At 45.6% G+C, this 25,619-nt stretch overlaps 1 protein-coding gene across 1 annotated transcript in view; it reads left to right on the forward strand.

Annotated features, from left to right (window-relative positions):
* The window catches only part of LOC104661520 (E3 ubiquitin-protein ligase HERC2-like), a 228,152-nt gene that overhangs the window by 37,368 nt on the left and 165,165 nt on the right, over positions 1 to 25,619 (forward strand). Inside the window, 7 exon segments of the mRNA XM_030931658.1 lie at positions 12,968 to 13,187; positions 18,637 to 18,737; positions 19,197 to 19,353; positions 20,674 to 20,784; positions 21,306 to 21,477; positions 22,802 to 22,975; positions 25,093 to 25,281. Of these exon segments, the coding sequence (XP_030787518.1) occupies positions 12,968 to 13,187; positions 18,637 to 18,737; positions 19,197 to 19,353; positions 20,674 to 20,784; positions 21,306 to 21,477; positions 22,802 to 22,975; positions 25,093 to 25,281 (1,124 nt within the window).

A 25,619-nucleotide genomic window follows, 5' to 3' on the forward strand; every position in this document is an offset into this window, starting at 1 on the left:
CTCGCTGAGGTGCATCCTCCTCTCACTGAGGTGCATCCTCCTCTCACTGAGGTGCGTCCTCTTCTCACTGAGGTGCGTCCTCCTCTCGCTGAGGTGCATCCTCCTCTCACTGAGGTGCATCCTCCTCTAACTGAGGTGCGTCCTCTTCTCACTGAGGTGCGTCGTCCTCTCACTGAGGCTCATCGTCCTCTCACTGAGGTGCTGAGGTGCGTCCTCCTCCCACTGAGGTGCGTCCTCCTCCCACTGAGGTGCGTCCTCCTCCCACTGAGGTGCGTCCTCCTCTCACTGAGGCTCATCGTCCTCTCACTGAGGTGCTGAGGTGCGTCCTCCTCCCACTGAGGTGCGTCCTCCTCCCACTGAGGTGCATCCTCCTCTCACTGAGGTGCATCCTCCTCTAACTGAGGTGCGTCCTCTTCTCACTGAGGTGCGTCGTCCTCTCACTGAGGCTCATCGTCCTCTCACTGAGGTGCTGAGGTGCGTCCTCCTCCCACTGAGGTGCGTCCTCCTCCCACTGAGGTGCGTCCTCCTCCCACTGAGGTGCGTCCTCCTCCCACTGAGGTGCATCCTCCTCTCGCTGAGGTGCATCCTCCTCTCACTGAGGTGCATCCTCCTCTCACTGAGGTGCGTCCTCTTCTCACTGAGGTGCGTCCTCCTCTCGCTGAGGTGCATCCTCCTCTCACTGAGGTGCATCCTCCTCTAACTGAGGCGCGTCCTCTTCTCACTGAGGTGCGTCGTCCTCTCACTGAGGCTCATCGTCCTCTCACTGAGGTGCTGAGGTGCGTCCTCCTCCCACTGAGGTGCGTCCTCCTCCCACTGAGGTGCGTCCTCCTCCCACTGAGGTGCGTCCTCCTCTCACTGAGGCTCATCGTCCTCTCACTGAGGTGCGTCCTCCTCTCACTGAGGTGCGTCCTCCTCCCACTGAGGTGCGTCCTCCTCCCACTGAGGTGCGTCCTCCTCCCACTGAGGTGCGTCCTCCTCTCACTGAGGCTCATCGTCCTCTCACTGAGGTGCTGAGGTGCGTCCTCCTCCCACTGAGGTGCGTCCTCCTCCCACTGAGGTGCATCCTCCTCTCACTGAGGTGCATCCTCATCTAACTGAGGTGCGTCCTCTTCTCACTGAGGTGCGTCGTCCTCTCACTGAGGCTCATCGTCCTCTCACTGAGGTGCTGAGGTGCGTCCTCCTCCCACTGAGGTGCGTCCTCCTCCCACTGAGGTGCGTCCTCCTCCCACTGAGGTGCGTCCTCCTCCCACTGAGGTGCATCCTCCTCTCGCTGAGGTGCATCCTCCTCTCACTGAGGTGCATCCTCCTCTCACTGAGGTGCGTCCTCTTCTCACTGAGGTACGTCCTCCTCTCGCTGAGGTGCATCCTCCTCTCACTGAGGTGCATCCTCCTCTAACTGAGGTGCGTCCTCTTCTCACTGAGGTGCGTCGTCCTCTCACTGAGGCTCATCGTCCTCTCACTGAGGTGCTGAGGTGCGTCCTCCTCCCACTGAGGTGCGTCCTCCTCCCACTGAGGTGCGTCCTCCTCCCACTGAGGTGCGTCCTCCTCTCACTGAGGCTCATCGTCCTCTCACTGAGGTGCGTCCTCCTCTCACTGAGGTGCGTCCTCCTCCCACTGAGGTGCGTCCTCCTCCCACTGAGGTGCGTCCTCCTCCCACTGAGGTGCGTCCTCCTCTCACTGAGGTGCTGAGGTGTGTTGTCCTCTCACTGAGGTGCGTCGTCCTCCCTCTGAGGTGCATCGTCCTCCTGCTGAAGTGCGTCCTCCTCCCACTGAAGTGCGTCCTCCTCTCACTGAGGTGCTGAGGTGCGTCGTCCTCCTGCTGAGGTGCGTCGTCCTCTCACTGAGGTGCTGAGGTGCGTCGTCTTCTCACTGAGGTGCGTCCTCCTCTCACTGAGGTGCGTCCTCCTCTCACTGAGGTGCGTCGTCCTCCTGCTGAGGTGCGTCGTCCTCTCGCTGAGGTGCTGAGGTGCGTCGTCCTCTCACTGAGGTGCTGAGGTGCGTCGTCTTCTCACTGAGGTGCGTCCTCCTCTCACTGAGGTGCGTCCTCCTCTCACTGAGGTGCGTCCTCCTCTCACTGAGGTGCATCCTCCTCTAACTGAGGTGCGTCCTCTTCTCACTGAGGTGCATCCTCCTCTAACTGAGGTGCGTCCTCCTCTCACTGAGGTGCATCCTCCTCTAACTGAGGTGCGTCCTCTTCTCACTGAGGTGCATCCTCCTCTAACTGAGGTGCGTCCTCCTCTCGCTGAGGTGCATCCTCCTCTAACTGAGGTGCGTCCTCTTCTCACTGAGGTGCGTCGTCCTCTCACTGAGGCTCATCGTCCTCTCACTGAGGTGCTGAGGTGCGTCCTCCTCCCACTGAGGTGCATCCTCCTTCCCACTGAGGTGCGTCCTCCTCTCACTGAGGTGCGTCCTCCTCTCACTGAGGCTCATCGTCCTCTCACTGAGGTGCGTCCTCCTCTCACTGAGGTGCGTCCTCCTCTCACTGAGGTGCGTCGTCCTCTCACTGAGGTGCATCCTCCTCTAACTGAGGTGCGTCCTCTTCTCACTGAGGTGCGTCGTCCTCTCACTGAGGCTCATCGTCCTCTCACTGAGGTGTGTCCTCCTCTCACTGAGGTGTGTCGTCCTCTCACTGAGGTGCTGAGGTGCGTCGTCCTCTCACTGAGGCTCATCGTCCTCTCACTGAGGTGTGTCCTCCTCTCACTGAGGTGTGTCCTCCTCTCACTGAGGTGCTGAGGTGCGTCGTCCTCTCACTGAGGTGTGTCCTCATCTCACCGCACAAGTAGTATTAAGGATGCGTAGTGTTTCCGTTTTGTAATCAAATAGTTTATACACTTTAGGGAACCTTTTCCAGGGAACCATGTCCCATAAGTCCATGGATTTTAGGTATGTTTACCAAACACAATCCTGAACTAACCACATCTTGCTACAAACATTTCATAGATAAGGACTCTTCTCCTAGCAAATACCAGTCATTTATTTACAGAAAAGCCAGTCTCAGCATTCTGGGGAGATCAGCCCCAGCGACTGGCCTTTGTTTCCCTGGAGTATCTCCATTGTGCTGGGGAGGCATGAAAAGCAATTTCACTGCTTAGTTCATCTTTCTTCTGAGGAGAATTGAAATCTCATGCTAATTACAGATTTTTTTTTTCAGCTCTGCAGTTTTTGCTTCATGTATTTGAGAACTGTGTTATATGATGCACGCACTTTTAGGATTTTTATGTCATTTCCGTAAATTGGACCCCCTTTATCTCCGGTGACGTTCTTTGTTGTGAAGTCACCTTGGTTTGACTACTATCCTTGCTTCTGATTTGGTGTTTGTGTGATGTGTTTGCCAGGTTTAGCTTTTTTCACTTTCAACAGTTGTGTATGTGTGAAGTGGATTTCTTTCAGGTATCATATAATTAGGTCTTGCTTCTTTATTCAGCCTGACAACCTCTGTTTGTTACTTGGAATCTTTAGACCACTTGGGTTTACATCTGTCATCTCTGGGGTTTTCAGCTACATCTTTCACTTGTCGCTGTCCACTCTCCAATGGTATTACCCTGCCTGAGCCTCGGGGCAGTTCTCTGACCATGGCTTCCTGCTTCTGACCTGTTCTTGGTTGGTTGTGTTGGTGTGTCATATATCCAGGTGAAACATGGTGTAAACCCCACAATATGCTGTTTTTGTTTATGCTTTAAATAGGCAATTACATTTTTTTCCCCTCAAAATTGAAAAGAGAAAAAAAGTCTTTTTTTTTTTTTTTTTTTTTTTTTTTGAGACGGAGTTTTGCTCTTGTTGCCCAGGCTGGAGTGCAATGGCATGATCTCAGCTCACTGCAACCTCCTCCTCCTGGGTTCAAGCAATTCTCCTGCCTCAGCCTCCCTAGTAGCTGGGATTACAGGCACACCCCACCATGCCCAGCTAATGTTTTTGTGTTTTTAGTGGAGACAGGGTTTCACCATGTTGGCCAGGCTGGCCTCTTAACTCCTGACCTTAGGTGATCCACCTGCCTCAGCCTCCTAAAGTGCTGGAATTATAGGCGTGAGCCACCACACCCGGCTTTTTTTTTTTGAGATGGAGTTTTGCTTTTGTTGCCCAGGCTGCCAGGCTGGAGTGCAATGGCGCAATCTTGGTTCACTGCAACCTCTGCCTCCTGGGTCCACGCTATTCTCCTGGCTCAGCTTCCCGAGTCGCTGGGATTACAGGCATGTGCCACCACACATGGCTAATTTTGTATTTTTGAGTAGAGACAGGGTTTCATCATGTTGGTCAGGCTGGTGAACTCCTGACCTCAGATGATCCACCCGCCTGGGCCTCCCAAAGAGCCACCTTGAGTGGCCAAATAAAAATATTGTATGTTAACCTACATGTTTACCATTTTGGGCCCTTAAGGTTTTGTTTATATCCCAGCTGCCTTCTGGTATCATTTTCTTTCAGTTTGAAGATTTCCTTAATTTACCATTTCTAGATCTGCTGGCAGAGAAGTTTTTCAGTCTGTCTGGGTATCAATTTTGCCTTTATCTCTGACTCTACACAAATCACTTTGTCTCACCTTGGGCCTCTCATGTATAAAATCGGAATAAGTGGCTGGGCGCGGTGGCTCACGCCTGTAATCCCAGCACTTTGGGAGGCTGAGGCAGGCGGATCACAAGGCCAGGAGATTGAGACCATTCTGGCTAATATGGTGAAACCCCATCTCTACTAAAGATACAAAAAAATTAGCCGGGGATGGTTGGCAGGCGCCTGTAGTCCCATCTTCTGGGGAGGCTCAGGCAGGAGAATGGCATGAACCTGGGAGGCTCAGGTTGCAGTGAGCTGAGATCGTGCCGCTGCACTCCAGCCTAGGTGACAGAGTGAGACTCTGTCTCAAAAAAAAAAAAAAAAAAAAAAGGAATAAGTATAATATAATGTAAATAATTAAAATTATATAATATATATAAAATAAGTGAAAGTACTCAGAGAGTTGCTGTGCAAATGACATGAAATAATGCACTTGAAGCTCCTAAGTCAGTGCCTGGCACATACTGTTTGATGAACATTTGTTGTGATTTTAAAAAATCTGTTGTTTTTCCCTTCTCCTTTCCCCTCACCTAGGCATCAGAGTACCTACAGTTATGGGTGTGTAATTAGATCAAAAATAATACCTTTCTTGCTCAGATTAAAGCCCAGCTTATTGACTCAGGGTGGCTTTAATGAAGAGGGTTTTCTTTGGAAGCTCTGCTTGCTCACAGGTACAGAGCTTTCGCAGAGCCAGCTCTCTACCTGGCAGCCTTGAAGGAGCTTGAATCAAAAGCATATTCTTGAGCCATGTCATCTTTAATCAAACTGCAGGTGGAATTTGTAGCTTTTAGAATAGCTCCTGTTCCTTTCCTTTTTTCTTTTTTGCTCTTCCAGCTCAACCTAAAAAGAGAAACACATTAATTTGAGCCATGGGAATTTAGAACTTGTTTTTTCTTTTGCTTAGATGTGTTTAACTAAAGCTTCCTTTTTCACAGATTTATTTTTTCCAACATTTTATTATGAAAAAAAATATACAGAAAAGTTGAAAGAATTTTACATTGTGCACCCACGTATTGACCACCTAAGACTGTGCCACTGGCATTATCCCACATTCTTTATCACAGCTCTCTCCACGTTTTTGTGCCTCTATTCATCCATCAGTCCCTCACATTTTTTTTCAGTGTTTCCAAGGAGACCTCTGGACACTTGCTTCTCAACATTGCAGCGTGTAGGCCCTCAGCAGGAGTTCAGAGGTGCACATTTCACAGTGAACCTTCTGGGAGTGTTGACAGATCACAGCTTTTCTTTTTGTCTAACGAAAAGGGCTTGCTGGCCATTGGGTGTTGTAATCTCTTAGGACAGTAAACTCTTAGTGACTATCTAAATCATTCTTAATGATTCATTCTGCAGTGTAAAGTAGGTCTAGGAGGACCCTTTCTGACATTGTTGTTAGCATAAGTTTTAGCTTAAGGTTTTGTAAATGCTGTTTATCAAGATGAAGTTCCCATTTATTGCTATTTTCTGAGAATTTTTATTATGCATGAGTATTGAATTTTGTTATTTGCTTTTTCTAAATCAATTGATAGGTAATCATGCGATTTTTGTTCTTTAGCCTATTAATAGGGTGGGTTACATTGATTTTTGACTGTTGAACCCGCTTTGCATTCCTGAAATGAAACTACTTGGCGATGATGTGGAATTCTTTTTATATATTGTTTAATTTTACTTGCTTGTAATTCTCTGAATATTTTTGTGTGTCTCTGTATATATAAAGTATATTGTTCTGTAGTTTGTACTGTCTTTTAGGTTCGATATCATGCTAATATTAGTTTCTTAAAATGAATTGGGAGGTTTTTCCTCTTCTAGTTTCCGGAAGAGATTGTTTTCAGTCTGTGTTAATTATTTTTTAATGTTTGATGGAATTATCCAGTCAATTCATTTGAGTCTGGTAATTTCTTTTTTTGGGGATTCTTAGAATTAGAAATTCAGTTTTCTTGAGAGTGGTAGGGCTATTCAAATAATCTATTTTATATTTGGTGAGTTGTGGTAATTTGTATTATTTGAGGAATAAGTCCATTTTGCCCAAGATGTCAAAGTTACGTGTGTAGAGTTGTACCTAGTAATTCTTCATTATCTCTTTTGATATCTTCAGAGCCTGTTTCAACACTAATGTTGGTAATTTATGTCTGTTTTTTTTTTTTTTTTTGGTCAGTCTTGCTTAGAGAGGTGTGTCAGTGTTATTGATCTTTTCAGAGATCCAGCTTTTTGCTTTACTGTTCATTGTTTTTCTGTTTTCACTTTGTTTCTTTTGTTTCTACTCTTACCTTAATTATTTCTTCCTTTCTACTTTTGGGTTTATTTTGCCATTTTTTTTCTTTTAGGTTGTTGAGGGGGCACTTATATTATTGATTTGTTTCCAAGTTTCTAATGTACCATTTATTTAGTGCTGTAAATTTCTCTCTCTCACCCGATGTAGCTCTTTCCCATACATTTTGATGTATTGTACTTGCATTTTCTCTCAGTTCAGAATATATTTTAAAATTTCCCTTGAGACTTCCTCTTTGATCCATGGGTTATTTAGAAGTTTATTGTTTAGTTTCTGAGAGTTGGACAATTTTCCTGTAATTGTTCTCTTGTTGACTTCTAATTTGTTTCCATTGTTTGAGGGAACATATGCTGTGTGACTTTAATTTCAAAAAATTTGTTAGGTTTGTTTTATGCCTCAGAATATGTTCTAACTTAGTATTTGTTTTGTGGATACTTGAAAAGATTATGTATTCTGCTGTTATTGGCTGGAGTGTTCTATAAGTTTTGATTGGATCTAATTGATTGATGGTGATACTGAGTTCTATATCCTGGCAGTTTTTCTGTCTCCTAATTTTATCAGCTGTGGAGGGAGATTTTGAGGTCTCCAACTATATCTTTTTCTCCTTTCAGTTCTGTTCATTGTTTTTGTTTGTTTGGTGTATGCATGTTTCGAATTGCTGCATCTTAACGGTGGATTGACCAAGTTCTTATTTTGTAATGTTGCCATCTGTTCCTGGTAATTATCTTTTTTTTTTTTTTTTGAGACAGAGTTTTGCTCCTTTTGCCCAGGCAGGAGTGAAGTGGTGTGATCTCAGCTCACTGCAACCTCTGACCCCACTGGGTTCAAGTGATTCTCCTGCCTCAGCCTCCTGAGTAGCTGGAATTACAGGCATCCGCCATCAGGCCCAGCTAATTTTTGTATTTTTAGTAGAGATGGGGTTTTGCCATGTTGGCCAGTCTGGTCTCAAACTCCTGAGCTCGGGTGATCCACCCACCTTGGCCTCCCAAAGTGCTAGGATTACAGGTGTGAGCCACTGTGCCTGGCCCTACTGGTAATTATCTTTGCTCTGAAGTTTACTTTATTTGATATAAGTGTAGCCAACTTCTGCTGTCCTTTCAGTAATGTTTGCATGATCTTTCTTTTTCTATACTTCTGTTTTCAGTTTGCCTGTTTGAAGTCACTTTCTTATGGACCACATGTAGCTGCATCATGTTCTCTAGTCTACTCTGCCAGTGTCTGTCTTTTAATTGATGTATTGACTGTTTACATTTAATTTAATGTCATTATTGGTAAACTGAGGCTTAACACTGTCATTTTGTTTTGTATTTTCTGTTTCTTCTGTTTTTCTTTTTTTTTTTTTTGAGACGGAGTCTCGCTCTGTCGCCCAGGCTGGAGTGCAGCGGCGCGATCTCAGCTCACTGCAAGCTCCGCCTCCCGGGTTTACGCCATTCTCCTGCCTCAGCCTCCCGAGTAGCAGGGACTACAGGCGCCTGCCACCGTGCCCGGCTAGTTTTTTGTATTTTTAGTAGAGACGGGGTTTCACCATGTTAGCCAGGATGGTCTCGATTTCCTGACCTCGTAATCCGCCCGTCTCGGCCTCCCAAAGTGCTGGGATGACAGGCTTGAGCCACCGCGCCCGGCGTTTCTTCTGTTTTTCATTTTTTTGGTTCGGTTCTTCCTGGCTCTCTGTGGTTTACTTGACCATTTTTAGCATTCTATTTTGTCTATAGTGTTTTAGAGTGTATCTTTTTGTATAGCTTTTTTAGTGACTTTTCTAGGTGATATATTACATACAGATTGAGCATCTCTGAACCCTAAATCCAAAATCTGAAATGCCCCAAAATTTGAAACTTTTTGGCACCCCAGCGTGATGCCCCCAAGTTGAAAATTCCATTCATAAGTACTTAGCATGAACTTTGTTTCATACAAAAAATTATTAAGCATTCTATATAAAATTATCTTCAGGCTCTGTGTATAAGGTATATATAAAACATAAATGAATGTATTCAGACTTGAGTCCTATCCCCAAAATATCTCATTATTTGCTTGCATATATTCCCAAATCTGATAAAAATCTGAAATGTGGAACACTTGTGCTCCTGAGCGTTTTGTAAGGGACACTCAACCTGTGTGTGTATGAACACTTATCAGATTGTACCTAGTGTTGTCATTTACCAGCTTCTGGGATATAGAAACTACCTTCCTTTATGTTCCTTTATGTTCTCCTTTTCATAATATATTTGCCTTAAATATTTCATTTGCTTACATTGATAACCACATATGACAGTGTTATAATTTTTGGTTGAACCTTCAGACATAGTTTAGCAAAGTCAAGAGGTGAGGAAAAAGTGTGTTGTATTTATGCATAGGTGTGCGTGTCATGCTCTTCTTTCTGGAAGTCCCAGGGTTTTCTTGTTTGATGGTTGCCATTCTGCTTAGAGAACTTCCATTAGCCTTTCTTTTGGTGTGGGTCTTCTGGTGACAAATTGTTTTACTTCCTCTGAGAATGTTTTGCTTTCCTTTTCATTCCTGAAGGACATTTTTCCTGGATATAAGAATTCTGTGGTAATGGTTCTTTTCATCATTTGAAAAATATTTCGTACTTTCAGCCGGGCTCCATGGTATCTGATGAGAAATTCGCTGTCATTTGACTTGTTAATCTGCAATAGCTAAGGTACTGTTTTTCTTTAGTGGCTTTTGAAATGTTTTGTCTTTTGTGTTTTGGAGTTTGATTATGATATGTCTGAGATTGGATTTCTTTGGGTTCATCCTGTTTAGGGTTTGCTTACCTTGATCTGTAGATTTGTGTCTCTTGCCAAATTTGGGAACTTTTAAGCCATCACTTCTTATAGTACAGTTTCAACCCCTCCTTCTTTCTTCTGTCACTTCCTGAGTTCAGTGACCAGAGTTGTTATAGTCCCATAGGTCCCCGAGACTGTTTTTTTTTTTTTTCCCTATTTCCCAGGCTGGAGTGCAATGGCACGATCTCGGCTCACTGCAGCTGCCTCCCCCCGAGTTCGAATGATTCTCCTGTCTCAGCCTCTTGAGTAGTAGCTGGGATTACAGGTGCCCGCCACCATACCCAGCTCATTTTTGTATTTTTAATAGAGATCGGGTTTCACCATGTTGGCCAGGCTAGTTTCAAACTCCTGACCTTGTGGTCCGCCCACCTGAGCCTCCCAAAGTGCTGGGATGACAGCTGTGAGCCGCGGCGCCCGCCTTGGGGCGTGTGTTTCTTCCGTGTTATGCACATTGAGCAACTTCTCTCTTCTCCATCACTGACTCTTTGACCTTTTTCCTCCCTTCTACTGCTATGTCCATTCACTGAGTTTTTATTTTGGTTATTGTATTTTTCAGTTCTAAATTCTATTTGGTTTCTTTTCCTTTTCTTGTCTTAGGCTTTCTATTTTTTCATTTATTTCACATGTGTTTGTAATTGCTTGTTGAAGCCTTTTTGTCATGGCTGCTTTTAATTATTTGCCACATTATTCCCTCATCTTTTTTTTTTTTTTTTTGAGATGGAGTCTCGCTCTGTCGCCCAGGCTGGAGTGCAGTGGCCGGATCTCAGCTCACTGCAAGCTCCGCCTCCCGGGTTCACACCATTCTCCTGCCTCAGCCTCCCGAGTAGCTGGGACTACAGGCGCCCGTCACGTCACCCGGCTAGTTTTTTGTATTTTTAGTAGAGACGGGGTTTCACCGTGTTAGCCAGGATGGTCTCGATCTCCTGACCTCGTGATCCGCCCGTCTCGGCCTCCCAAAGTGCTGAGATGACAGGCTTGAGCCACCGCGCCCGGCCTATTCCCACATCTTTCATTGTGGTATTTCTATAATTGTTTTTTAAAATTTGGTCTTAGATCTTCCTGGTTGTTGGTATCATGAGTGACTTTCTCAGTGGAACATGTTAGGCGACTCTAGGTCTTACTTAAGTGTTCTGTGTAAGTGGTGAAATCTTTCTGTGACCCTGCTTTGGCCGGGGTAGGGCATGCTTCACCTCATCACTAGCAGCTGGAGACGAAGTCCAGACTTCCCACTTTGCCTAGAGGCTCCTGGTTACTGTGAGGCAGGAGTGGGAGTTCTGACTCCCCAGGAGTGTCCATGGTTTGTGCATGTTCTCACCCACTGTTTCAGAGCATGCATGACTGATGGACTGGGCAGTCAGGATTGCGACAGAATAAGCAGGAAGGTGTCAGGGAGAAGGGCACGGGGGTGCTCAAGGGCAGAGCTGCGCTCTTAGAGCTTTGGGGTTGTTTCTGAGCTCCGCAGCCAAGCAGAAGGGAGATGTATTATTTAAAAGTGGAAATACAGTGAGTCTTCAGGAAGGGCTTGGCCCTTGAAGTGCTGGGCCAACCTCCTTGCCTGAAGGGTGGCTTGGTGGGGATGCCCAGAGAAGGGCAGGGGGCACTGCTTTACCTGTCAGTCTTTCTCTTCTCCATCTTGAGCCCAGTGTGCAATTCAGTATTCTTCATGTATTTTTTGTTAATTTTTTTGTGCATTTTTTATCAAGAGGTTTATATACTATTAAATCATGTAAAAGCAGTATGTAGTTTTTGATAAAGCAACTGAATAACTCTTAAATGTGCTTAAAAATAAGATTGTGATATATATAAGATGATACAGATTAAATCAAGTCTGCTGAGTTATGTTGCTGTGCTTTAACAAATGGCTATGTGAAATAATTTTAACATTTTTTCTGTAAAAATTAAATAAGCATATCCAAACGTGGAATATCACATGATTTAATTATAAGCCAACAGTAGAATTTAGTAAATTCAAGCAGAACACGTGTACTGTTATCATAATCATGTAGTTTTAAATAACTATTAGCTCTTAGCTGCAAAGCTCTAGGTCTCACATCCTACTGCTGGTGCTGGGCACAGTATGCGCCACCCTGTGCCTTTCTAGGGAGTGGTGAGATGTGTCCCTTTAATGCCTTCTGAGGTCCCTCCCATCCTGTGGAGAGCATATCCAGGTAACGGGTTGCCGGAAAGGGGAGGCAGCCAGTAGGGGTGTTGCGAGGATCCAGGGCTGCGAAGCTGGTGGCTGCTGGTCTCCAGGCTAATAAGCAGCAGACAGGCAAGCACAGAAGAGCCCAGCTCTCACCCCGCCACTGGGAGCTGTGCTGTTATAGGGGATTGGTGGGAGGTAACTTAACAATTCCCCTATAATGGTTTGTATTCTGAGGTAGATGTATGCTTAGTTGAAAGTCCACAATCCTTTGAATTATTTTCACTCACGTGATTGCCTTCTAGCTACTTACAAAACACTTCTTAGTATGGAAATTTTCAAAGATACATAGAAGTAGAGAGAATAATGTAATGAAATATCACTAGTTAGAATGTGTATTCTAACTGGTTACTTTGTCTTCTTCTAAAACATGTCCATAAATGTGTTTCGTGAGTCATGCATGTTGGATAATTTTATCAAGACATCGCTTTTATTTTGAATTTGGTTTTGCAACATGAATATAATGGCTGTTTTTCTCTGTTTAGGAGATATGCTGCTGAGAAATATTGACTAATATTGACTTCAGAGTTCTGTTAGTAACTTTTTTCTTTTTTGGGGAGACAGAGTCTCACTCTGTCACCTAGGCTGGAGTGCGGCGACACAGTCAGCTCGCTGCATTCTCTGCCTCCTGAGTTCAAGCAATTCTCATGCCTCAGCCTCCTGAGTAGCTGGAATTCCCAGGCACGCACCACCACACCTGGCTAATTTTTGTATCTTTTTTTGGTAGAGAAGGGGTTTCATGGTACATTGGCCAGGATGGTCTCGAACTCCTGACCTCAAGTGATCCACCTGCCTTGGCCTCCCAAAGTGCTGGGATTCCAGGCGTGAGCCACAGTGCCCGGCCAGCGTCTTTTGTATGATGTTTCCAGAGAGGCAGTGTGCCATGGTGGCTCAGAATGGTCTCTGTCATGTGCTGCACTCCTCTCTGTGGCCTCGGACAAGTTGCTTAACCACTTAGTGCCTCAGTTTCCTCATCCATAAAATGGATGGACAGCACTGCTTGACCATGTTGGGTGTGAGGGTTGCCTGAGCTCGTATGTGTAAACTGGTTAAAACCATTGTTGCCACATATCATGCCTTCCAGTACCACCTGTCGTCATCATCCATTTTCTCAGCGTTACAACAAATGGTGGCCACATTGTCACCACCACCTTTTCTTATCTTGTTTTCTAGATGTAAATGAACTGAAGGAGTGTCTTTCTGTGCTGGTTAAAGAGCAACAGGCCCTGGCCGTCCAGTCAGCCACCACCACCCTCTCAGCCCTGAGACTCAAGCAGAGGCTAGTGATCTTGGAGCGCTATTTCATTGCCTTGAATAGAACCGTTTTTCAGGAGAATGTCAAAGTTAAGTGGAAAAGCAGCAGCATTTCTCTGCCTCCTGTGGACAAAAAAAGGTAACAATAAAGCAAAGAAAGAATCTTGGTGCCAGTGAAATATAAAATTCAGACTGTTTTGTTCCAGAAAGTTTAAGATTTTCAGTATAGTGTCTGTCTTCAGCTTCTGAAATTTATTCTTTCCCTTTTCGTATGTTTTGTATAATCTGGAGAATGGATTTGCCAATTTGCTCATGTAGTAACAGACCATACTATGTGATCTGTGTCATTATTTTATTTTATTCAATTACATTTTTGGTTTTGGAGAGACAACGTCTGTGGTGTAATCATAGCTCATTGTAACCTTGAAGTTCAGGGATCTAGTGATCCTTCTGCCTCAGCCCACCTGAGTAGCTGGGACTACAGGCACATGCCACCATGCCTGGCTAAGTGAAAACAATTTGTGTGTGTGTATGTTTGTGTGTGTGTGTGTGGAGATGGGGTCTTGCTCCTGGCCTCAGTCTTCCTGCTTCAGCCTCTCAGAGTACTGGGATTACAGGCATGAGACACTGCGCCTGGCTCTGTGTCATTATTTTAAAGACGTTTTTCTGTCTGTAACTGTGGAAGCTAGCCAAAGCTTTAGATGAGCTCAAGTATAAATTTGAGAATGAGTTCTGAACGTTGTATACTTTTTATTTTGTTTTGCTGCTGGGTAGGAGATAGTCAGATTGTAATGTTTAGTGCCCAGCTAGTTTAGATGCTTCATGTTTTTCCTTCCTAATGTGATTTTCTTATTCTTTTATTACAAGAGTTGCTTTTGGGCCGGGCACGGTGGCTCACAGCTGTAATCCCAGCACTTTGGGAGGCCGAGGTGGGCGGATCACCTGAGGTTGGGAGTTCCAGATCTGACCAACGTGGAGAAACCCTGTGTCTACTAAAAATAAAAAAATTACGGCCGGGCGCGGTGGCTCAAGCCTGTAATCCCAGCACTTTGGGAGGCCGAGGCGGGCGGATCACGAGGTCAGGAGATCGAGACCATTCTGGCTAACACGGTGAAACCCCGTCTCTACTAAAAAAATACAAAAAACTAGCCGGGCGAGGTGGCGGGCGCCTGTAGTCCCAGCTACTCGGGAGGCTGAGGCAGGAGAATCACTTGGTCCCGGGGGGTGGAGGTTGCAGTGAGTGGAGATCACGCCATTGGACTCCAGCCTGGGCAACAAGAATGAAACCCTGTCTCAAAAAGAAAGAAAAAAAAGGTGCTTTTGGGCGTATGAGTTTTAATTTGTTGATGCCTGTTAATATATCACAGATTTTCCCTATTTACTAACAGTCACTAGAAGGTTTAAGCTTATGTAAAATTGTACTTTTCCAAAATGAAGCTGTCTATTAGACCTTTGCCCTCAGAAGGTTAAACTACAGGATTGCCAGATGAAATTTTTATTTTATGTAGTTGGGAGTGTTGGCTTTATTTGACTGTGATGTGTGACTCCCTGGAGAGCACATAGAAGATACAGGAGGCAGAAAGAAAGAAGAGCAAAACCCCGGTCGTCTTGTTCCCCAGAGACAGGAGCGGTACCTGTAGCCTGTTTCCTTGTTTTCTTATGTTTTTTGTGTTTGTTTTCCTTTTTTGTTTCCTTATGTTTAAATATAGTTGAAATCACATTACAGTTGGCTCTCTGTATCAGTGGGTTTCACAAACACACATTCAACCAACTGTGGATCGAAAATATTGGAAGAAAAGCAATGAAAACCAACACAACAATAAAAAATAAAAATAAAAAGCAATACAGTATAACAACGAATTACAGAGCATTTACCTTGTATTAGGTGTTATAGTAATCTAGAGATGGTTTTTCTTGTTTGTTTGTTTTGATATGGAGTTCTCACTGTTGCCCAGGGCAGTGGGGCTATCATGGCTCCCTGCAGCCTTGATCTCCTGGGCTCAAGTGATTCTCACACCTCAGCCTCCCAAGTAGCTGGGACTACAGGCGTGCGTCACAATGCGTAGCTAATTTTTATTTTTTGTAGAGCCAGGGGCTCACTGTGTTGCCCAGGCTGGCCTCTAACTCCTGACCTCGAGGGATCTGCCTGCCTTGGCCTCCCAAAGTGCTGAGATTACAAGCCTGAGCCACCACGCCTGGCCAATTTTTTTTTTTTGTTTAATTTGTATAGATGGGGTTTTGCCATGTTGCCTGGGCTGGTCTTGAACTCCTGGGCTCAGGCGACCCTCCCGCCTCGACCTCCCAAAGTGTTGGGAGTATAGGTGTGAGCCACTGTGCCTGGCTGAGATGATTTAAATTATACGGGAGGATGTGCACAGGTTATATGCAAATACCACATCATTTTATATAAGGGTCTTGAGCATCCTAGGGTTTTGGTATGGAGCCAGGGTGGGGCAGGCCTGGTCCCAATCCCCTGCAGATACCAAGGGATGACTGTACATGTTGTATTTTTGAAGATAGTTTTAGAGTAAATTAAACCAAGTGACAGATGAGAGTCCTGCCCATTTGGTAATAGGAGTGCAGTGGTTCTTTCCTTCCTTCCTGGCCGGCTGTGATGGTCGTGAATCAGAGTGTCATGTATGGGTGGGTGGTAGGTGCTCAGATTCTCCAAGCACTGTTGTGTGTTTGTCGAATCAAACTGAATTCCCTCAGCTGCAGAAATGGCTGAGAGCCCAGCTGGTTTTTCTCTGCTGTTTCCTTTGTGATGACATAGGGTTGGTGGATTAATTGAAATGTATCTTTCATTAAGTGGAAGAACTAAAATTTTTAAAAAGCCTTTCTTTTTTTGAAATAATTGTGGATTCACATACAGTTGTAAGAAACAGCATAGAGATTCCTTTTATTGTTCGCGCCTGTGCCCTCGATGGTAGCTAGTTGTAAACTACGACACAGTCATCACAACTAGAGTGTTAACTCTGATAGTCTGCCTGTCTTCTTCAGGTTTTCCCAGTTTTACATGCTCTCAATTGTGTATTTCTTTGCAGTTTTTTCAGGTGTAGATTTTCTGAGACCACCACTGCAATCAGGGTATATGGACAAGGGCTGTTTATACCCACGTTCACATTTTCTCTTTCCACCTTAACTACTGGCAACCACTCATCTGTTCTATTATGTGATTTTTTGACATTGGCTTTTTAATTTTATATTGTTATTATTGTAATTTTTGGAGACAGGATCTCACCCTGATGCCTAAGCTGGAGTGCAGTGATACAATCATAGCTCACTGCAGCCTCAAACTCCTGGGCTCAAGCAGTCCTCTCATTTCAGCTTCCTGAGTAGCTGGGACCACAGATGCACGACACCACACCCAGCTAATTTTGTATTTGTAGAGACGGGTCTTGTTATGTTTCCCAGGGTTGTCTTGAACTCCTGGCCTCAAACAAGATTCAGTTTTTTCACTCAGCATAATCCCCTTGACATTTTCCCAAGGGGGTCGTTGCATGTATCATCATTTCATTATTGCTGAGTAGTTTCTTTTTTTGAGAGAGAGTCTCACTTTGTCGACCAGGCCAGGCTGGAGTGCAGTGGCGCAATCTTGGCTCACTGCAACCTCCACCTCCTCCCAGGTTCAAGCAATTCTGCCTCAGCCTCCCAAGCAGCTGGGACTCCAGGCATGCACCACCACACCCGGCTTATTTTTGTATTTTTAGTAGAGACGGGGTTTTGCCATGCTGACCAAGCTGGTCTCCAACTCCTGACCTAAAGTGACTCGCCCCCCTCCTCTGACGACACTTGGCCCCGTGCTTTCTCTTATAAGGACTGTGTGTCCTGTTACATGTCTGTGTCTTGTCGTGTTCATATTTCTCTTTTAGGAGCAAAGATTTCCGTCTTTCAGGTACCCAGTCAGAGGTTCTTGTGTTTCCTCTCTGAGCTCCTGTTGCGTTTTTCAGGCACTTATGGATAAGCATGTACTGATGCCCCTGGCCAGCTGTGTTCTTCATTGCCATTTTTATTACACATTATGTCTTGGGGAGATCCTTCTGTAACATCCCTCTTTTTTTTTGAGATAGAGCCTTGCTCTGCCTCCCAGGCTGGAGTGCAGAGGTGCGATCTTGGCTCACTACAACCTCCGTCTCCCAGGTTCAAGCAATTCTCCTGCCTCAGCCTCCGAGTAGCTGGGATTATAGGCACGCCGCCACCACACCTGGCAAATTTTTGTATTTTTAGTGGAGACAGGGTTTCATCATGTGAGCCAGGCTGGTCTTGAACTTCATATCACCTGTTTTTATAGGATTTCCCCGATCATAAAGCAAATTTTAGTAAATTTGGAGAATATTGTTTATAGTAACAATACTGTAATATTAGAAATATGATACAGTATAAAGTATAACATAGAATTACTTGCTGTGCGTGATTGAGTTAAGATTATATATGCTTTTTTATTTTATTTTATTTTGTTTTATTTTATTTTATTTTATTTTTGAGATAGAGTCTTGCTGTGTCTCCCAGGCTGGAGTGCAGTGGCGTGATCTCGGCTCACTGTAAGCTCTGCCCCCCGGGTTCATGCCATTCTCCTGCCTCAGCCCCCCTATATATGCATTTTTGTATTCTAGCCTTTTCTCTCTTGTACAGGATGATTTTTTTTTTTTTTTTTTTTTTTTTTTGAGACGGAGTCTGGCTCTGTCGCCAGGGCTGGAGTGCAGTGGCTGGATCTCAGCTCACTGCAAGCTCCGCCTCCCGGGTTCCCGCCATTCTCCTGCCTCAGCCTCCTGAGTAGCTGGGACTACAGGCGCCCGCCACCTCGCCCGGCTAGATTTTTGTATTTTTTTGGTAGAGACGGGGTTTCACCGTGTTAGCCAGGATGGTCTCGATCTCCTGACCTCATGATCCGCCCGTCTCGGCCTCCCAAAGTGCTGGGATTACAGGCTTGAGCCACCGCGCCCGGCCGTACAGGATGATTTTTATGGTGAGCCATTTGTATAACCTTTTACAACATGCAGAATGAAACTGTGATTTGTGCAATTAACATACACAAGTAGTGAAAAGCTTAAAAAGATGCAGGAGGGTGATGAGCACTTCCCTCAGAAGAGAGCGACTCCTCATGGGGTGGGTCAAGCATGCAGGGCTTCACCCGTGGCCGGGAGTGGACCCTGAGTGGAGGACACCGGAGCTGGGGCGAGCCAGGCGAGCTGGGGCGAGGCGTGCGGCTCTGTTGCTCTTCCTCCAGCTCCTCTCTGGTCTGGTCTCCCATGTGGGGTTTATTCTCCCTCCGTTTATGTATTTATCTCCTTGTCGTCTGCTTCCTCCCACTAGAATCTCGCTTTGTGAGGTCATTTTATGAGCATTTTCCCAAGACATTTAAAATTCCTTGTACATTTCTTTGATTCTTAAAGAGAAAACTTTTCCTTTACAAAAGACGTTTGATGAAAGTTGTTAAACAACAAAACTGAAAATACACTTGTGATCCTGTCACGTGAAGAAAACCATTAGTCGGATTTTGGTACACACCCTTTCATAATATTGATTTTATGTGGTATCTGCACCCTCCGCTGCTGACTGGTTTTATGTTCCATGTGTGTCGTCTGCAGTTCCCGGCCTGCGGGCAAAGGCGTGGAGGGGCTCGCCAGAGTGGGATCTCGAGCGGCGCTGTCTTTCGCCTTCGCCTTCCTGCGCAGGGCCTGGCGATCAGGTACGGTCCCTGGTGTGGTGCGTGGTTCTGCTTCCCTAACCCACCAACAGTCTGGGTTTCGAGTTCGGTTCAGCCACCGTGTGCCCTTCGGCTGATCCCATGTGCTCTCTGCGCCTCAGTTTCCTTGCTTGTGAGATGAGAGGCTGCAGAGGCTGTTTGGCTTTTCATGTCTGTGCTTTAGAGAAAAAAAAAGAGCAAGTGCATGCACCCCCCACCCCCACGCCAACCACTACCGTGGAACACCTGAGTACGGACTTAATTCTAGAAGAACAAGGAGTTAGTGTATTGCTCATGTGACAGCCACGAAACACAGAATTGACTGGAACAGCTGTGCTAGATTTTGGCCTGTTGAGTGAGGGATTAGAAAGGGGACAGTGGCATCTTCTCTTGCTGAGGGCTGGGAAGCCCAGCGGGAGACGGGAGTGGTGGGGGGCTCCTCTGACGCGTGTGTGCGCCCAGGCGAGGATGCGGACCTCTGCAGTGAGCTGTTGCAGGAGTCCCTGGATGCCCTGCGAGCACTTCCCGAGGCCTCGCTCTTCGACGAGAGCACTGTGTCCTCTGTGTGGCTGGAGGTGGTGGAGAGAGCGACCAGGTTCCTCAGGTCTGTCGTGACCGGGTGAGTTCTTTCCTTTCTTGCCTTCTGCATGCAGACAGCTGGCCTGCTCGGAGGCTGGTTCTTACCACCCTTGCTTTAGAGCTGAGAAGCCTAGTAGGTTGGTTTCTCACCTGTGTTCTGCAAGCTCTCAGTGCTTTGATTCCAAGTGTGGGTTCTCAGCTTTTCAGGCAATTTGACTTATGATACTCTGACTAGACCCAGGAAGCTGTGATACTAAATGAGATGACGAGGGAGGATGCTTAGAGTTTTGGCCATCAGTCATCCATAGAGGGTTGAGCGCTTACGTTGTGTGTCTCTCTGTGATGATTAGGAGCTGCTGTTCTGAGTGCAGAGTGGCACTTGGTTTGAAGTCTTATAGATAATGTAGGAGTAAACAACTACTCAGGATCAAATTGTTTAGTCCTGTAACTGATGTTTTTAGGGTAAAAAATTGTGAATAGGAATCATTTGTGTGTAAGGAAAAACATGAACTCTCGTCTTGGGTGCTAGGCATTTTTGTTAAGGTTTTTAAATTTAAAGGAATTCAACAGGAAGGACAGATGCAGAGGAAAAGTGAGGCCGCGCCTCACTCTGCTTGCCAGAGGTCAGCACTGTGCCTTCTTCCAGCGGGCAGGAGGCCTTTGGCGTTTGCGCCCCCGGCTCTGAGTCCACTTCCTGAGCCTGCTGGTGAAGGCATTACCACAGAGTTTTAATGCTGGAGGCCCTGAACATAGGCTTGGACTTGATTTCAAAAATTCAACTGTAATATTGATGCCATAAGATCTTTTTTCTGCAGTCTTGGGATAGAATTTTTAAATATTTATTATTGAGTGACATAGAAAAGTTAAAAATATTTTATTGATCAGAGATAGAAAGTAGTGTAGACATTTTGCCTCCAGATTCTCAGGTGGTTTTAGAAATTGGTTCTCTGATTCTGTAGGTGAATGTTGATACTGTTACAGTCTTACACGTCATTGAAACTGTAAAAGATAGATATTCTACTCATGTTTTGGATAATGAGGTAAATTATTTTATGCTTCGCACACTTGGAGTATGTCATCTACTGTAATATGGTATATTACATGGTATATTATATATTATATAATATGGTATATTACATGGCATATTAATGAATACTCAAAATATAGTTGTGTAAGCTAATTAATCATATACTTTAAAATCTCTGAATAAATCTGAGTAGTAAGTCTCAGAAACTTGATTCTAAATATTAAAAACATTTCCTTCCTTGTGAGGGAGTGTGTGGTAAACGTGTAGTGTGATTGTAAGCATGCTGTCTTTCTGGAGGTCGCTTTGTTCCTGCATCTACTGCTTTCATTTCAGGGATGTTCATGGAACGCCAGGCACCAAAGGGCCAGGAAGCATCCCCCTGCAGGACCAGCACTTGGCCCTGGCCATCCTGCTGGAGCTGGCTGTGCAGAGAGGCACGCTGAGGTGAGGGCTGGCGCAGACTCGGAACGCTTTGGGGAGGCGCCTCTGTATCCAAATACCTGTTGCATTGTGTGCATTTCACTGAATTATTTGTGACTGCAGCAGATTTGTGGTGCTCTGTAACCAGAGAACCACGTCCCAGAGCTCGTTCTCTCTTTACCTTTTCATCACTTGCTTTTTTATGCTCAGTTTTCTAGCCTGGTAACTGTTCTTTCTTTTTTTTTTTCTTTCAGTTTTCCTAATTTAATTATTTTTATTCCATGAATTTAAGATCCTAGAGCTTTCATGTAAACGTGCTCTTTGAGCTTCTTAACTAGTCTTTCCGATCAGCAGAAGGCGATGTCTTGTGCTAAAATCTCGGTGGCAATTCAGTGATTTAATTACCACAGCTTTACTTTCGTTTCCTTTCAGATGCGAAGTATTTCTTCACTTCTATCTAGCTGTGTTTGCTTTTATTTTAGATCAACCATGAAGAAAAAAAGTTAATGTGTTTTTACTAGGAATGAATATCTTTTCTCCTTTAGCCAAATGTTGTCTGCCATCCTGTTGTTGCTTCAGCTGTGGGACAGCGGGGCACAGGAGACTGACAATGAGCGTTCCGCCCAGGGCACCAGCGCCCCGCTTTTGCCCTTGCTGCAGAGGTTCCAGAGCATCATTTGCAGTAAGGATACACCTCACTCCGAGGGCGACATGCACGTGAGTGTCATGATTGCACTTTGTGTTTAGGTGGCACTCGATTCTATTTTTTAAGCCAGGCCAGCGTGCATGTCCACGGCAGTGTTTTTCTCTGTCGTGTGTGTGTTTGGTGGTAACAGCAGTGAGTCGGATGAGAAAGGTGTGGGAGGTCACTTGTTTGTAGAGAAGACGCGGTTTGGCTCAGTGAGCACCGAGTTCCTTATCAGCGGAGAACCAAGCTTGAAACACGCACTTTGAAATCAGTACCAGAGAAGAACAACAAAAATGGTGGTCTGACTTCTTGGCCCTTCCTGTGTACTATGCTCTATGCAGGGTGTGTCACCTGAGCTGTCACTCTGTTGAGTACCAGCTCCCCCCTTAACAGGTGTGGATGCCGAGCTGGGGAGGAGCAGGTGTGCGGGGTCCTGAGCCTAAACCTCCAGGATGCTGGTCTTTACAGGTCAAGTACAAGTTGGATTTTGCCAGTCTTTTCAGGAAAGTCAGGCATTTCAGTATCGTGCTTTGGTTTAATTTTTCTATTATTTGGCAGTCTTTTTTTTTTTTTTTTTTGAGATGGAGTCTTGCTCTGTCGCCCAGGCTGGAGTGCAGTGGCGTGATCTCGGCTCACTGCAAGCTCCGCCTCCCAGGTTCCCGCCATTGTCCTGCCTCAGCCTCCAGAGTAGCTGGGACTACAGGCGCCCGCCACCAAGCCCAGCTAATTTTTTTGTATTTTTAGTAGAGATGAGGTTTCACCGTGTTAGCCAGGATGGTCTTGATCTCCTGACCTTGTGATCCGCGCACCTCGGCCTCCCACAGTGCTGGGATGACAGGCGTGAGCCGCTGCGCCTGGCCTATTATTTGGCAGCCTTTAAACTAATGGTAATAGGGCTCTTCTGCCTTTTGAAGAATTAGAACTGCGATTTGATTTGCAAATGAAAGTAGATGTTCTCCAGAGTGGGAGATTAAAATAAAGGTTTTGGTTTTAGATTTCAAGGCCAGCTTGAGATGCTGTGCTGGGTTCCCACAGAGGTGGTTCTGCCTTTCTCCAGGGGTCCTAGGCCTGTGGGGTGGTTTGGTTGTGTTAGTACTCTGTGTGGATTCAACTTACCTGTGGTATCATAAATGTATACATGCACAGTCAGCGTTGTGGACATGTATACCACAAACTTAGACATTTACCCAGTCAGTTTGTATGTTGCATAAATATGTAGATGTGTAGTATAACTGTATCATCAACATTGTCATTTGATGTGTCAGATGAGTCAATACCAAAATATAAAGAGTGGTTAAAGGCTAATTGTGTCACTTTAATTTTTCCGAATGTTTGTTTACTTTTCCTTTCTAGCTTTTGTCTGGCCCCCTGAGCCCCAACGAGAGTTTCCTGAGGTACCTCACCCTTCCGCAAGACAACGAGCTTGCCATTGATCTGCGACAGACGGCGGTTGTCGTCATGGCCCACTTAGACCGTCTGGCTACGCCCTGTATGCCTCCACTGTGTAGCTCTCCGACGTCTCATAAGGTGTGTGCAAGAACCGTGTTTTCCATGTGTTTTGTGGCTAGTACCACTTCTAGGTTGTCATCCTGGGCCCGTGTGGAGACTTGCGTTTTCTGGTGTTGATGAGGGGAGCTGGCTTGTGATTTTAAATGTGTTTGCAGTTGAAGGTGTTACCCATGTTGAGAGTGAGTTGGTGAGCAAGCTGAGGTGCACAGGCCTGGGGACCCAATCTGGGGGCCCAGGTTCCAGGTTCAGGTAGCACAGCCCCAGAGAGCTCCCCTTTATCCACAGCCCCAGGCCCTCCCACCTTCTGCAGGAGGTTCCACAGCCTTCTTTATACTCTGAACGCGGGTTTTCTTAGTATGTAATGCTGGTTATAGTAGTGACAGTATAATTCTATATTCTATCTGTTATGTAATAGTAATGGTAATAGTAGTGATTTGCGTGTGTGGAGCACCTTTAGGGTGCAGGCCAGCTGAGGACCTCATGCACGCTGTTGTGTCTCATTATGTCAATGAGAAAACTGCCTTTGGGAATGGTAGTGAACTTTGCTAGGGTAGAACAGTAATCCTAGTTTTGAATCCAGATTTTTCTAACATTTTATTTCTTTTTTTTTTTTTTTTTTTGAGACGGAGTCTCGCTCTATCGCCGGGGCTGGAGTCCAGTGGCCGGATCTCAGCTCACTGCAAGCTCCGCCTCCCGGGTTTATGCCATTCTCCTGCCTCAGCCTCCCGAGTAGCTGGGACTACAGGCGCCGCCACCTCGCCTGGCTAGATTTTTGCATTTTTTTAGTAGAGACGGGGTTTCACCGTGTTAGCCAGGATGGTCTCGATCTCCTGACCTCGTGATCCGCCCGTCTCGGCCTCCCAAACAGGCTTGAGCCACCGCGCCCGGCCCTAACATTTTATTTCTAATATGAAGAGTATTTATTTTGTTTTACAATCATTAAAAAAAAGAACAGAGTCACATGGTTCAAAAATCAAAACTAGGCAGAGACACACTATCGCTTCCCCTGCCCACCCCTTCTACCCAGTTCCCCACCTGCTCCCTCTCACTTTTCAGTCTCCTTTGTAACCTCCTTGTTCTCTGGAATGAGTACCTAGTGGTAGCATGTTGCATTACTTGTGTTGCTTATTTTTTTTTTACCAGATATATACTGGAGTACTTTATGAGAGTGTCACTATTTGTTTTTATAAAGTAGCTTAGTCTTCGGTGTGTGGATATGTCTTTTATGTGTCTTTCTTTAGTGAGTCTCTTATTGGTGGACACTTGGGCTTACTGCCACAGTGTTGCTATACAAGTAGTGCTGAGGATCGGGTGCGGTGGCTCACGCCTGTTATCCCAGCACTTTGGGAGGCCTAGGTGGGCGGATCACCCGAGGTTGGGAGTTTGAGACCAGCCCGGCCAGCTTGGAGAAACCTCATCTCAACTAAAAAATACAAAAATTAGCCGGGCTTGGTGGCACATGCCTGTAATCCCAGCTGCTCGGGAGGCTGAGGTAGGAGAATCGCTGGAACCTGGGAGGCAGAGGTTGCGGTCAGCCAAGATTGTACCGTTGCACTCCAGCCTGGGCAACAAGAGTGAAACTCCATCTCAAACAACAACAATAACAACAAACACAAATAGTGCTGCAGGGCCTGCCCTGGAACACGTGTGCTCCATGTGTGCACGCGTGTGTGCCCGTTCCCATGCGCAGGTGGGGATGCACCTAGTGTGGGCTGGTTGTCACCAGGTTGCTCCTGCACTTGATTTCTCTCACCACCAACACGGATGCTGGTCTCCCAGCCTCGCGTGTGGGCTTTTGGGATTTTGCCTCCTAAAGCACAAGATGGTGACCCTGATGTAGTTTGAGCATTTTAAAGTATATTAGTATTTAAGGGCCATTGATACTACTTTTTAGTGAGCTCTGTTAAAATGAAATGCGATGGAAATGGAAAAATAACCTGTTCAGTTGCTTCATCATACCTGTTAAATGAGGTAATACAGCACGGTACCAGCTATTTTGATGTTTTGAATCTGCGTATTTTCTCTTTATTTGCTTTGTTTTTGTCTTATAATATCTCAGTGTTACTCCCAGCCATTTTTGTTTTGTTTTGTTTTGTTTGTTGCTGTTGTAAAAGAAAACGTTTACTTTCTTACAGGGATCATTGCAAGAGGTCATAGGTTGGGGGTTAATAGGATGGAAATACTATGCCAATGTGATTGGTCCGATCCAATGCGAAGGCCTGGCCAACCTGGGAGTCACACAGATTGCCTGTGCAGAGAAACGCTTCCTGATTCTGTCACGTAATGGCCGTGTGTACACACAGGCCTACAATAGTGACACACTGGTGAGTGTTCGGGGCACTGTGCCTGCAGTGTTCCCTTGCGGGGCAGGGTCTGTACTGCAGATGCACAAACTGTGGGGTTTCTTTCAGCCATGTGATTTCTGAAGATTGATTAAGTTTCTGTTTATTGTATATTATGTTTAATAATCTCAGTTTTAATATTGTCAAGATTTGGATTGTGAAGATTAGGAAGTCCTTACAGTGAAACTCATTGGTAATCATGAAATTTCTGTTTGTAAACTCACTTTCCACATGTAAACTCATTTGACTTTGTGGCCAGGCAGGTGACCGATGAGGGAATTGGGCCTCATGGGGATAGTGGCAAATTGGGACATGGCATG

Source organism: Rhinopithecus roxellana, chromosome 5 (genome assembly GCF_007565055.1).
Source record: "Rhinopithecus roxellana isolate Shanxi Qingling chromosome 5, ASM756505v1, whole genome shotgun sequence".
NCBI lineage: Eukaryota > Metazoa > Chordata > Mammalia > Primates > Cercopithecidae > Rhinopithecus > Rhinopithecus roxellana.